This window comes from Scophthalmus maximus, chromosome 10, assembly GCF_022379125.1.
Source record: "Scophthalmus maximus strain ysfricsl-2021 chromosome 10, ASM2237912v1, whole genome shotgun sequence".
In the NCBI taxonomy this organism is placed as follows: domain Eukaryota; kingdom Metazoa; phylum Chordata; class Actinopteri; order Pleuronectiformes; family Scophthalmidae; genus Scophthalmus; species Scophthalmus maximus.
The window spans coordinates 9,296,141-9,308,911 of NC_061524.1; the positions used below are offsets into that span (position 1 = coordinate 9,296,141).

Here is a 12,771-nt window from a genome sequence, read left to right on the forward strand (position 1 = left end):
GTGCTTTTGATTCTAGTGGAATATCCTTGTACAGAAGTAGGATAACTTTATTCAAGTAACACACCCAAAAGGCATAAGAATAAATAGGATACTTTAATATACAATTCAATCTCAGTACACAGGAAATAAATGAGTCAGTTGGTAAAGAGGAAAGACATGACCACAGACATTCGAATGAAATGGTGCCAACACTAGAAAATGTGCTTTAACAGTGCAAATCAAATGCTTAAAGACCTCTTCAGTCACATGATAACACGTCATGGTCTGGGGTCCCAGTGGGAGGGGAGGACAACCACAGACAACAAATCAAGAGGTGGCTGCAAAAGCACTTGGTGTAAAACAAAAACAAAAACTGTAGGTATGGAGAAAATAAAACTCACCCAGCAAATACAGGATTAAATCTGTCAGCTTTTGCATACAAAAAGAAAAAACAAGACACCCACGCTGTGGCGTTGTGGTCTCTATCAGGAATGTTGAGGATTAATGAAACCAGTTTCAGACAGAATAATACGTTTCTGCTCTGCTTGGGAACTGCTCCAGTGTTTGCAAATCCTGCGGGAAGTTTAAAACAAAACCTTCACCCTCTGCATTAAACTTTGCATTACAGCTGTCACCTTTAAGCTTTGGCAGCACCATACACTATCAGCAGGTTTAATAACTATATATTCTAGCACCCACAAAGCAGCCATGGCTACAGTCTCACTGAACACAATTATAGTCAGATAAAATATACAAGTGTTCCCACATCTTATCTGCTGGTGAGCATGATGAATGCAGAAAAGAGGCAAATATAACACAAAATATGTAACATGACAGTTTATATTGGGATATTTCAGCTCAAAAGTAAAACCAATTATTATTTCCTAGGAGAAACAGACAGCGATATACACAACAAAGGAATGAAGTGGAACCTGGTTGGATTAACAGGCGCTTCATGAGGCAAAACCTCACTTTTAAGAGGTTCGTGAAAATAAAAGTACAAGATAACAATGTTTGTAACTCCATAGCACATAAATATAACTAGACCTCTAAGGCAGGCGATCCTAAACACCAGCAGCAGCCGGGAGGCTCAGACACACAAACTCACACATACTAAACAGGACACACTCACACTGTCTCTTAAACCTGCTCATTTCCATGGAGAGCGCATGTGCCAGCAGAGGAAATATCCCAAGATAAAGATTGAATGACATACAGTAACCCTGAACATGATCGTTTATACAGTACACCGAATGGACTTAAAAAGGTAGATTTTGCCATAAATACCTGATATACATAATCCCACTTCTATTCCCAGTTAAGGCAAATATGCTTTTCAGTTCAGGGAGTGCATTGAGCATCAGTGTTTCTAATAATTGGGTGGGCGGAACTGCATCTATAACTTCTGTATGCTACTCTCCTTTTCTTTTTTCCAAACATGCAACGTCAATATACAACGCTGGCCGAGGACTCAGTTCAAATAAACCATCATTAGTTAGTACAACCATTTTCAGAATAGTTCTTTCAATACATGCATCTTTCAAAAACAACTCTAGCAGATTTCTTGTTACTCGTGGTTAGCAATGACAGTACTGGGCATTTTCTTCTCAAAATATAATGCTCATACCTCTTTGAACATACTAAGCTGCCACCCTACCATATACAAAAAGCTCAAGGGAAGGCTCTACTCAGGGAACAGTTAAACATACTATACTCACTGTACATATCAACAACCAGGATACTCTTACTAAGGTTTTGTGTAGTCATTATTTCTATAACGGTATATCTTGTAAGTTACACATGACAACATTAATATTACATAGGATAACTACGTACAGTATGTCGTCTGGCTAGTTTCTGACAGCTACAAAAAGTTAACACAGATGTATCCTCTGGGAACCACAAAAGATATTTGGTTGGATTCTACAGCAACTGTTACAAATTGAAAGTTGGGACGAGGTCTATATTGCAAACGCCAAGTGACCCGCACATACAGGAGGACGCATGGGACATGACCGAGTCAGTGTTGGTCGTTCAACATGCAGATAATGTTTTACCTGCCGTGTCAACATCAGGTGTTACCATTAACCTCACATGCAAGCATTGTGGGTAATACATAACTGTTCCGACCAAAGACAGTGACATGTTTACATGCACCAAAATACTTACGTAGTACTTAAGACTCAGGAAGTATATGAGTTTAAAAACTGAGTCTTAAGATTAAGTCTCAGTTATTTGTCTCCTTAGATAATCATAATCCCCATTTCTTTGGAATTTAATAAGAAAACTATACTAATAAACCTAAATTTAGCTGTAGTAGGATTTCTGGAGTGATTTAAAGATTTGGATGCATAAAGTTTTTACGGACACTTGGAAACATATTTCCCAAATACCTAAACATTTACCATATACCATTTTAATACCTAGCCTAGGTACTAGGTACTGGTACTCTTAAACATGTATATCATGTGTAAGATTGCATGGTAAAAGGGACAAGATCTTGATGATTGACTGTACGTGTAAACATGGTCACCATCATGTGGGGCAGAAGTATGCATTTGTAAATTCTGTACAAAAGTCATCATTGAAATGGGCCAGTCAACTAAAGGGTAAATTTCGCGCATATCTTGGCTGAGTAGTGACGCTATGTGCAAGCTTTTGCTACTGCTACCATACAGGAAGTTTCTAGACGTTGCACTGCTACGAGGAAAGCACTAGATCTGAATGATCCTGGTCTGGCACTGTGTAAACATTGCCTTCAGCTCGTTCTCTTGGGCCTCGTTGACGGAATCTGGCTCGGGGCTCTTCTGTACCTTTGCCACAGCAAAATTGATGCCTTGGGTGAGTCCCGCCTGGGTGAGGCTGGCCACCTGGACCATAGAGCTCTTGATCTTGGCAAAGGGAGACACCACTCTGCTGCCGTTGCTGTCTGCAGGTGAAGGGCCGAGGCTGCCCTCCAGCTGTGAACACATGCTCCTTTGAGAGCCTCCCGAGGCCGCAGAGCTGGGCTTCTGGACGGTGAGTAGGTTGGAACTGGAGGTAGCAGACTGGACGTCTAGCTGAGATGGCCTAGGGAGCTGGGGCTCTTCCTCCTCATAGGGCGGCTCAGAGATCAGTTGCTGGTCTGAGTTTGCTGAAGTCTTGTTCTGCACAGGCACCGCAGGGTTGACTGGAGGTACAGGAGCCGGGGGATGCTCCCCAAACACCTCAACAGGTTTGGTCTGTGCATCCTGGACAAACTGGTGGCAGTAGGCATCAATGGGAGTACCAAAGTCAATCAGAATGGCTTCTTCAGCCACCGAGGCGGCACCTGGAGACTTTTCATCGCTGACTTGAGAGGAGCTTTCCTGCATACCCTCACAACCAGTGACCCGGATAACGGAGGGGATATTTAGCTCCACGCTACCAATGGACTGGGAGCGGCTGCCCAATCGTGGGTTTGATGCTACGATGCCGCAGCTGGGTAGCACATAGTCCACGTTTTCTAAAGAACCAGAACACGGGTGCTCTGGGTCAGAATTATAGGAGTCGGAGTCATCTGATATCTCGGAGTGCCCATCGCCTATGTCTTTCAAGGATCCTGTGCCAGGGTTGTTATCTGACGTCTCTAGACTGCTGTCTGACTTCCACAGGTTGACATGCATAGTTGGTTTCAGGAAATCGACTTTTACATCAGGCTTAGAGAAGGTGCCCAGCCTACCAAGGGGCTTGAAGGGGCCAATGTTTACATTTGTCTTGGTCTGTTTCACTTTCTGATTGAGAGAGGAGAATTTGTTGAGGAGGAAACTCTTGCCTTGTGCCAAACCCGAGCTACCCTGGACCTGATCAGTAGGTTTGTTCTGGATCCCCATTATGTCCTCATGAGGTCTACTCTGTCGCCTGGAAAACAGATACAAATGCCATAAGTGAGGGAGAAACAACTCTTGCCATTGATTATAAGTTTAAAGTGTGCTATGATGGCTACAAATGTTTATCTTTGATACATTAAATATCGGGGAGAAAGACAAATGAATGCTGCTTATCTTAATATCGATCAAATGCTCACCTTTCAAGCTTCTTTTCAACTACAAGCATGTCCAACCCCATGGCCTGTTTTGTTATGCGAAGCATCTCTGCTATGCATTGCAAGGTATCTGAAATATGTCAAAATGGAAGTGTCAATAAGTATATGCAAAGTTCATGACGTAAAAGGTTTCCTTTTCGGGCTTTTAAAGAATTTGAATTAGCATATTACATCCTACCTTTTCCATCATCCTCAGGATTTCGTGTTGCTGCTCTCAGCGTGTGAAAGTACCCACTCGATTCTTCATTCCTGTAATGCAAACGCATACAGCAGAACTTTGGCTTCCCAAACAGAGTAGGCTCTGGACCTGCAAAAGAAAACACACTTCATTACTTCCATTTCTTGGCAATGTGCTTTCCTCTCATGAATCAAAATTAACTGAGATGTTGCTAAAAGGTTACTGAGAAACTGTTAAGCACACTTTTGGGAAGTGTTGGATGAGTCAGTGAGTGGACAAGGACCGTCACTTCCCCTTTGAGTCAAACTTCTTACCAATTTCAATCTTCTCCAAACCCTCTAGATTGAGACGCTGGTATTGGTCGACTTTATCTGCTTCTTCATCATAGCTACAAGAAAACGAGTGAAAATGTAAGTGACTCCGTAAAAAACATTTTTAAAGAAACATTTCAGTAGTAAGACTTACTAAGCAATGTAGTAGGCTTTTTCAGACAGAAGAAGCAGCACATCCACATCTTTGTTGTTTGCATCAATGAGGCTGGTGGGAAGTAAGATAATGGTATCATGAAAAGAGCACATCACAACACACTAAAAACTTAGTTTAAATAGTAGCAAAGTTGCTCATCATCTTCAGTTACAAGAAACAGGAAGTGAAACCTGTGGAGCTATCTGCTTTTAGGTATTAATCGGTCTTAAAATATAGTCAGATCTTCATCTGAGTTTCATTTCTGAACTATTGATTTTAGCAAATAACATTGCAATGTTCTTGTCTATATTGAACTGATGATTCAAAAACTGAAAGTGTTGGTTAGTTGTAGGAGTCAGGGGTTAGCAATCCTGGAGCAGCTTGCAACTGACCTCATGTCACAATTGATGAGGGCCCAACCACCATGAAACTTCTCATCATCTGGCAGCAAAAGCTGCATGTAGGTCTGCAGCAGGAGGCTGACCTGCTCCTGAGCTCCTCTTTGGCTCTCCTTCTCTTGCTCTTCATGCTCCTTCTCTTTACTGAAGATGGAGTAGAGGTCCTCAGTCACTGGCAGGCCCATCATTAGGTCTGCGGGGAGAGACGGGGGGGGGGGTTCAGAGGAGTCAATCAAGGACGGATTTTTAGACAACCTGGGTACAGATACAAATATGTATATAGCAATTATATCTGTCCGTCTTTCCATACCAATGACTGCTTGTCTGTAAGCGTCCCTAAAACGGTTCAGATAGTAGCGGTTGGCTGAGTTCACGCCATCCTTCATCACACCAGCCAGTTTCCTCTCCCCCGTCCTGGTGAAATCTCCCTAAAACAGATCAAACCGTGTCTATAAATAAATATAGCTTGTGACTGTCTGTAATATCAGCCCAGAGAGAAGATGGAACGCTCCACCAGTTTTTTTATCATAAAACTACTGATTTAATGTGAACTTGCAGAGACGATGTTACCTTGAGCGCTGCTGTTCCCGCATACTGTCTGCTGATGGTGTCTCCATTGTTGGCCCACATGATCTGATAGATCTTGTAGCATTTGAGAGGCAGAGGCTGCTCTGGAGGCATCACACCCAGTTTCTTCAGCTGCAGGAAGAAGAGAAATGTGGTTGTTGTTTTTTTGTCACTGGGCATGCTGTTTGAACTGTGCATATATTGAGAGGTCTCTATCAATTCACGGAGCGTCATTAAGAAAGGTCAGTTGATGCCCACTTTCATGAACTGCTCAATTTACACTTGATAATATTTCATCAATGATGAGGATTTGCTGGATTTATAGGAAGCTGAAAATGTATAATTTTTGTTGTTCAGTTGGTGGATGCACATCAAAAGTCTACAACACTGTGTGATCAGCTGAACATATATATAAACAGATCAGTAACCTTTATGAACACAAATGTAACTGCTTGCAAAATAGCAGAAACAAGAAATTACTGTTACCTTTTGCCAACCAGTTTGTAAATTCCCAACTTTAAAATGGACATATTTGATGACATTGATTATTTTATATTATAAATATTGGAATCATTTCCAACATATCATTTTGCTAATGAACAGCAACGTTGTTAAATGTGTATTTTCCCTGAATAAGTATCCAATTGTCCAATTCCTGACGTACCCAATGGGCTATCGGAAGAATAAAGTTTAGAGTCTGAGCACCGAACTTTAGTAACCTTTACATGAGGAACAGTAACTTTATGTCTAAAAAAAACCCCACTGGTACAGGAAATAGTAAATTATGTTAAGGAAGCAGCACCTATGAGGAAAAGCAGCAGCATGTGTATGTGTGGTGGGATGTTTATTGCCTTTGCCCGAGTCCAGGCAAAGAAAACCTCTCACCTGTTGTTCCATCACTGCCCGAGCAACAGCAGCCTGAACCACATTGGTCCTGTCCAGACAATCCATACAGTTGACTCTGAAGATTCCCTCCTGCTGGCAGATGACTCCTGCTTGGTCCACCCTGACAGATGAATAGAATTAAGATATTTAATATAATAAGGAACATATAAAAAACAAAATAACAAAATAGTGTCCATGTTATTGGCATTAGTCTAAAAACACTTACCAGGCCCATTTCATGTCAGTGATGATATCAGAAATTGCATCTGTCAGTACTTGCACATTCTCAAACTTCATACCCCGGCTAAGAGATACAGGATGTAAGAAACATAAAGGGGAAGTAAATGCACTGTGGTATGAGGTATGTGGTACATCTTTACGAGTCCATTCATTAGAAATTTTCACTTCCAAGGAGAGCTTCTCTCTTACCAGTGCTCGTGGAAGTCAAAAGAAACATATGTGAGGTTTGGGTTGTTGTAAAGCAGAACTTGCTTTATATATGCGTCGCCAATTAGCTTTTCTCGTCCACTTTGATCCACTAAGTTGATGATGACCTGAAGAAGACATTAAAGCGCGCCTTCATCAAGCCTTATGGATAACATGTACAGTACTGTGTGCCCCTTCAAGCCACTGTTGTGGGAACACTGTGATGATAAATATCAGAGGAAATACAAATGAATTAGCACTTTGTCACATGGACATGGCTAAGACAACAACACTATTGTTAGACCATTTAAAAAGTGAATAAATACCTTTTTAAACCAATTTACAAGTGCTGCCAAATATAGCTAAAGATAGTGTGGGGGAAACATCACTAATTCTCATCAGGATGTTCTCAGTTTATTTTTAGTGACCACGTGAAGCACATGGTAGTTCACACACAAGGACTTCAGTCAGAATATTCAAATTACAAATCAGTCAATAAATATGCTTAGCACATACGGAAGTATGCACATGGGGATATATGACTCACCTGTTTCTTGTAGATTTTAAGCTGTTCTTCAAAGTGAGCAGCAAAATAAGACATAGTCTCTTTCTCTCCTGAAACATTAGAAAAATATGCATCTGACTGAATCTGGGTTAAAACATCAAGAGATCTAGTTTTCTTTGCTTTTACATCAATGCAACTTTGACGGAAATAACTGACGTCTTCTGTGCCAGCCAACAAGACATTCACATGAAGACACAGCAAATATAAAACCCAAAGAGAACAATGATATTTAATGAAGGTCTTTTTTAAAGGTACAGCTATTTAAAAAAAAAAAAGGAAGTGCGAGGCCCATTACACTCAAACATAGACTCTGTAGGCCTTTATGCAAGAGAATGCAGCTGTGCTGACCTTTCTCTAAGCGTGGCCGGGGATTGTAGCGGTACCCTGCCTGGCTCCAGAAGACAGGCACAGAGCCACGAGTCTGTACAAAGGACAGAGTGTGACTGTGCACGTGGATCAACTGCTCCGTCTCCACATAGTTAGCCACGCGGCCATCTGTATCCACTCCTCTGCGTTTGTACCGCATCCCTTTGGAAAAAGAGGCATCAACAACCAAATTATTAATATCACAGATGGAGACACAATTGTCCAAGTTATTCAAAGCTTTTTGAGAAAGAAGTGCTATTTGTACGTGGGATAAAAAGCTCTGCTTATCGCAAAACACACATTCAGCTGAATCTGAGCTCAAGCACGACCTTCCTCTAGGGCACAAGATTTTCTACCTGCACGGTGGCGGCTGCGTCTGGAGATCAGTGCCACAGTGAAGCGAGGATGGATGTCGTCAACACATGTGATCTCCTGTGGTGGCGTCTCAGGGCTGCTCCTCTCCTCATCTGATGTGTCGTTGTAGTTCACCACCAGTTCCTCCACTTGTACAAACCCCTGGATGATTGGTATCACCCAGTGGTCAACCTCTGGGACCTGTAGCAGCCAAAGGGTAAATTAAAAAGGTAGGACAAGAGGATTAAAATCCTATTTGCCAAGCTGGTATGGAAGCACTTTGCATTCACCAAGTGTCCAAAGTAGATAATCCTCCATAACCCAGAGCCATTATCTCCTATTTTCATACTCTTCTGATTATGCTCTGGTAATTATTAGAACATCCAACTGCCACTGTCACACAGCAGGGCCAGCTATGCTCTTTGAGCTGACAATTGTAAAGACAAATACTCTCACTGTGTCAGCAATTGTCAACAGATCAAATCTTTGCATTTGTTCAATTCTAAAAATAGACAAAAAAATAATAATCAGTACTAGTCTGAATATCTGTTTGGAAAAAGGAGTTACCTGAAGGTCAATAATGTCCTGGATCATGTGTTTATTCCAGAAGAAACGATCATCCACCTTTCACACAGATCAGAAACTACAGTCAGTGAAAACATAAACCATTTTTACAATCCACATACATATATGTAAACAACATTTTTTTAAAGCAGCAACAAGTCCAACTTATTGTTACTATTTCTATCCAAACCTGCTTCCATAGGGGTAAGCTGGTCTTCTCCGAGTCGCCCTGACGCTGCACGGTGTTTGTCAGGTCATAGGTCAAGCTGTAGTAAAAGGAGTCAGAGTCCATGAATATCTTGTCCAGCTCATCCAGCAGCCGTCTCTCCAACCGCTCCTTCTCTTTGTTTTCCTTCACCTGGAAGGCAGGGGAATACTGGATTGGGTGGATGGATGGATAAAAAACAGCAGTAAGTTGATAGAGCAAGGAAAGAAAAAATCCCAAGGGAACCTGAAAGCGTTTAAAAGTGGAAAAAAAAGGGAGGTATTGTGGTTTTGAAGATGACAGAATGCATTTAACTAAGTGTACAACACAAAAAATACCTTCTTCTTCATGGGCACAGCCACGTTAGATTTGATCTGACTGAAAGTTTTCATCAAAAACTTTGACTCGTCCGGAGACGGGGCCAGTTTCTCTGGTTTGTCGATTCCAAAGTGATGCTTCTTGCACAGCTGAAAAAAAGATCTTCAGGCAATTACACAGATTTGATCAAAATGCTAATGACATTTAGAAAAAGAAAAAAAAAAGTTCATTTTGATATAACTGAGTTTCATACCGCCTTGAAGTTCTCAAAACCAAAGTGTCTTGTAGAAAAATCTGTGAGATTCAAATTGGATACTAGTACTACCCACTACTCACAATACAACTAAAAACTACAATACTGAACTCTATGCAGTCCATTTCCTAGACTGAGGCAGTAAACAATCTCACAACGGATCTCCACAAGTTCATGGGATTTCTAGGCACAAAACTGGGGGCATGATCACTCTGCAATAAAAGGATAATGTATGGCAGTATGAAGTCTATCAGGGAACAATCCCCCTCGTCTTTATTTACTCACTTGAAAATATTCTGTCTCACCATCCATGACGCTCCCCTGAAAGACTCGCATTTTAGCAACAGTCAACTTCCTTTGAGATCTATTACAGCAATTTCATCTCGGCATTTAATTTTCACACTAAATGTGTGAGTGGAATATAAAGCAGATATATAATTATTATTTTTTAGACCCTAACAACTACACCTCTGTTATTTTCAGGATGAATCATGCGCTGACGCATACAAGGGTATTCATGGGTGCAAAAAACATTTTTAAATTCTCACAAGCGCTGCTATAATGATTTTCAGGGAGGCTGAATACAATAATTAAAACACAACTACACGGACACTGGTTCACCCAGCTCATTAACAGTATTGTATGCACACCTCCAGCTCGAGCTCCTGGGGCTCTTCGTCAGACAGAGGGATGACAGCTATCTTGGTGATCTTGTAGACTTTGTGGTTGCCTGGTAAATGACCCACCAGCGCTTTCTGGCGGATTAATACGAGGCCGAGAGGAAGATCTGCCAAGAAGAGAAAAAAAAGAAGGGGGAGCTGCGTCATGGGTCCAGAATTCCTCACATTCTGCAAGGTGTGAAGAAAGCAGCTGCACACCAGCCATAAATTAAATGCAACACAAGGCATCTGGTAAATACATATTTAAATCATTTTAATCCATGTGATTTACCACAATAGCACATTTTGTTCTTGAAGGGTATCATCTAAAACATCTTTACACTTACCTGTGTGAAGCTGTATCTTTCCAATGACGCCTTCCACCAAACCCAAACACACTGGATTCCAAGCCAACAGCAGGTCTGTTGCTGAAATAAAAACATGGACATAGAACATCGGAACTGCTGTGTAGCAAGACAGCTCTGCAAACTACGCTTAAGGCCAAGTAAGCAGCAAGAATTATATTCACTACATATACACAGTTAACCAAACAGAGAGTACCTCATGACAGTCACGGTCTGATGATTTCCTGTTACCACTGTCAAACTTGTTTTTAAATACCCAGTAAAAGACATGATGGCTTGATAAATAACTTGTAGTCAGTAAAAACTCTTGGTCAAAGGATCTGACTAAATCTGGGGCAGTCTGTCATTCACATTCATGCACACTTATCTCACTGACGAAAGTGTCATTTCATCTCCATTTACTAACATTTTTCCGAACACCAGGCACAAACCGAGTGACTCAAAGGGAAACAGGAGTGCTTTTAGTGATGGATTTAAATTTTCATGGTGGCGAAACGTAGAAGAATGTGAAGGGTGTGGCTGAGCGTGGAGAACGTCAACTGTAGGCAGTGATGATCCTTCCTGTTCCACTCGTCAGAGAAATTTGTGTACATGGGAACTTGCTGTGAGGGCCCCCCGACAGGAAGGTCTCAGAAAGAAAACACGAAAAAAACACACACAAAAAAGCAGCACCACAACTTCAGTCAGGGCGAGTAATATCCTGTCAATACTTCACTGTTTGCGCGAGGGAGGAGCGGAAGCCCAGTGAGGAGTGGAAACCCTTTTTCCAATTAAATAATGAAACAGTGCTGCAACTGAAAACCAGTTCAGGATGGCTGCACAGCCCGTACGACCTCGACGGACACCGAGGAGAACACGCACACGTCTTTGTGGTGTGTCTAATGGAACTTTTCTTTCAGTCTTGCAGCTCCTCTCTCTCTCTCTCTTTATGCGGGGAATGTGTGATTCCCACAGCCCTGGGGATTTTCTTTATTATTCGGGAAAGCATGACCAATTCTTTGTCACGGCTACGAGCAGCAGTGGTACTTACTTATAAAAAGTGGCTAAACGATGAAATGCCAGGGGCTGTTTCGCAGCCGGTTTGAAACCTGTACTTATTGTGCGTTGCAGCAGTTCTACATGGTAATGTCAAATGAATGGTATTATAGTTCCCTACTAACTCGCTGTATAGGACACGACACATCTGTCAGGCTGTCATACGAGCAGCACATGGTGTGTAGGCTTGACATTGTGCTATATTCACAGACAGTCGTGTAGTGTGTGCAGGGTGGAGACCTGGAGTCACGTTCACCCGCCAGTGTGTAACATAAGACGCGAAGCGACGAAGTTTGGAGTCAGCTCGGGGTGTTGGCGCTCCCGGAATGAGAGCTCGGACGAGGGTTTCTAGACATAGCAGCGGCGCGTCCAGGTTTTTGGTGAACGCATCGCACACGGAGGAGCGAGCGACAGTCACAAGAGAGAGAGAGAGATTGAACCGCCGAGGTGTTTTCAGGTGGACGGGGACAGAACCACCGGTTCAAACAATGTGTCAGCCCAAGAAGAACATGGCGGTTGTTGCACTCTAACGGGGAATGATGCCAGATGTGAAGTTTTCGGTAAATCACCCTGCCGCCGCCGCCCCCCGAAACAAAGCTGTCATGTAGCCGCGTCCACGTACCAGGTCTGACGGTCATGGTCCCATCCTTTCGGCTGCACCACAGCGCACGGTCCCCGCTCTGGAGAATGTACTCGTCTTTGGCTTGGAACAGCTCCATGTTCGCGCCTTTACGTTACACGACCACAAGACAACTGGCCGCCGACCCAGCAGCCGGGTACTGGTAATAATGATCGACGTCCACGTCCTGGAGGTTAAGCGAAGCTAGCCACGGTTAGCTCCGCCCCCCCACGGGCTGCTGTGCGGAGCTACGGTACGGCGGCTAGCTACCTAGCGAGCTAGCAGCGGCGGCAGCTGGATGCGTGTCAGATTTGTTTATTCCAAATCTACGCATGTTGGTGATTGTATTTCCTGTTCGAACGGAGACGCGTCCCTCCCCACAGGCATGCTGGGCACAGCGAAGGGAAGTGCTCATCAATGAGGGAGAGGGTCGGTCCCGGAGAGCCTCCGGAGTGAGTGTGGCGCAACCGACCGACGGACAGTTTCCTGCTCTAAACAATGACACGT

General features: G+C 42.8%; 1 protein-coding gene across 2 annotated transcripts; it reads right to left on the reverse strand.

Moving 5' to 3' along the window:
- Window positions 1-74: 74 nt before the first annotated feature.
- inpp5f (inositol polyphosphate-5-phosphatase F) lies at window positions 75-12,762 on the reverse strand. 2 transcript variants are annotated; one of them, XM_035606399.2, is made up of 20 exons: window positions 12,268-12,762; window positions 10,593-10,673; window positions 10,237-10,373; window positions 9,354-9,482; window positions 9,001-9,168; window positions 8,814-8,870; window positions 8,249-8,447; window positions 7,875-8,054; window positions 7,509-7,576; window positions 6,965-7,089; window positions 6,762-6,839; window positions 6,536-6,656; window positions 5,654-5,782; window positions 5,394-5,511; window positions 5,078-5,276; window positions 4,686-4,757; window positions 4,535-4,608; window positions 4,221-4,349; window positions 4,025-4,112; window positions 75-3,858 (listed from the first exon to the last, which is right to left on the reverse strand). In XM_035606399.2, exons 1-20 carry the CDS (start codon window positions 12,362-12,364, stop codon window positions 2,694-2,696), a joined length of 3,414 nt encoding a protein of 1,137 aa, XP_035462292.1. In that variant the 5' UTR covers window positions 12,365-12,762; the 3' UTR covers window positions 75-2,693. The 2 variants fall into 2 exon arrangements, with proteins under 2 accessions (XP_035462292.1, XP_035462290.1); XM_035606397.2 differs by having other exon boundaries at window positions 9,001-9,186.
- Window positions 12,763-12,771: the final 9 nt, after the last annotated feature.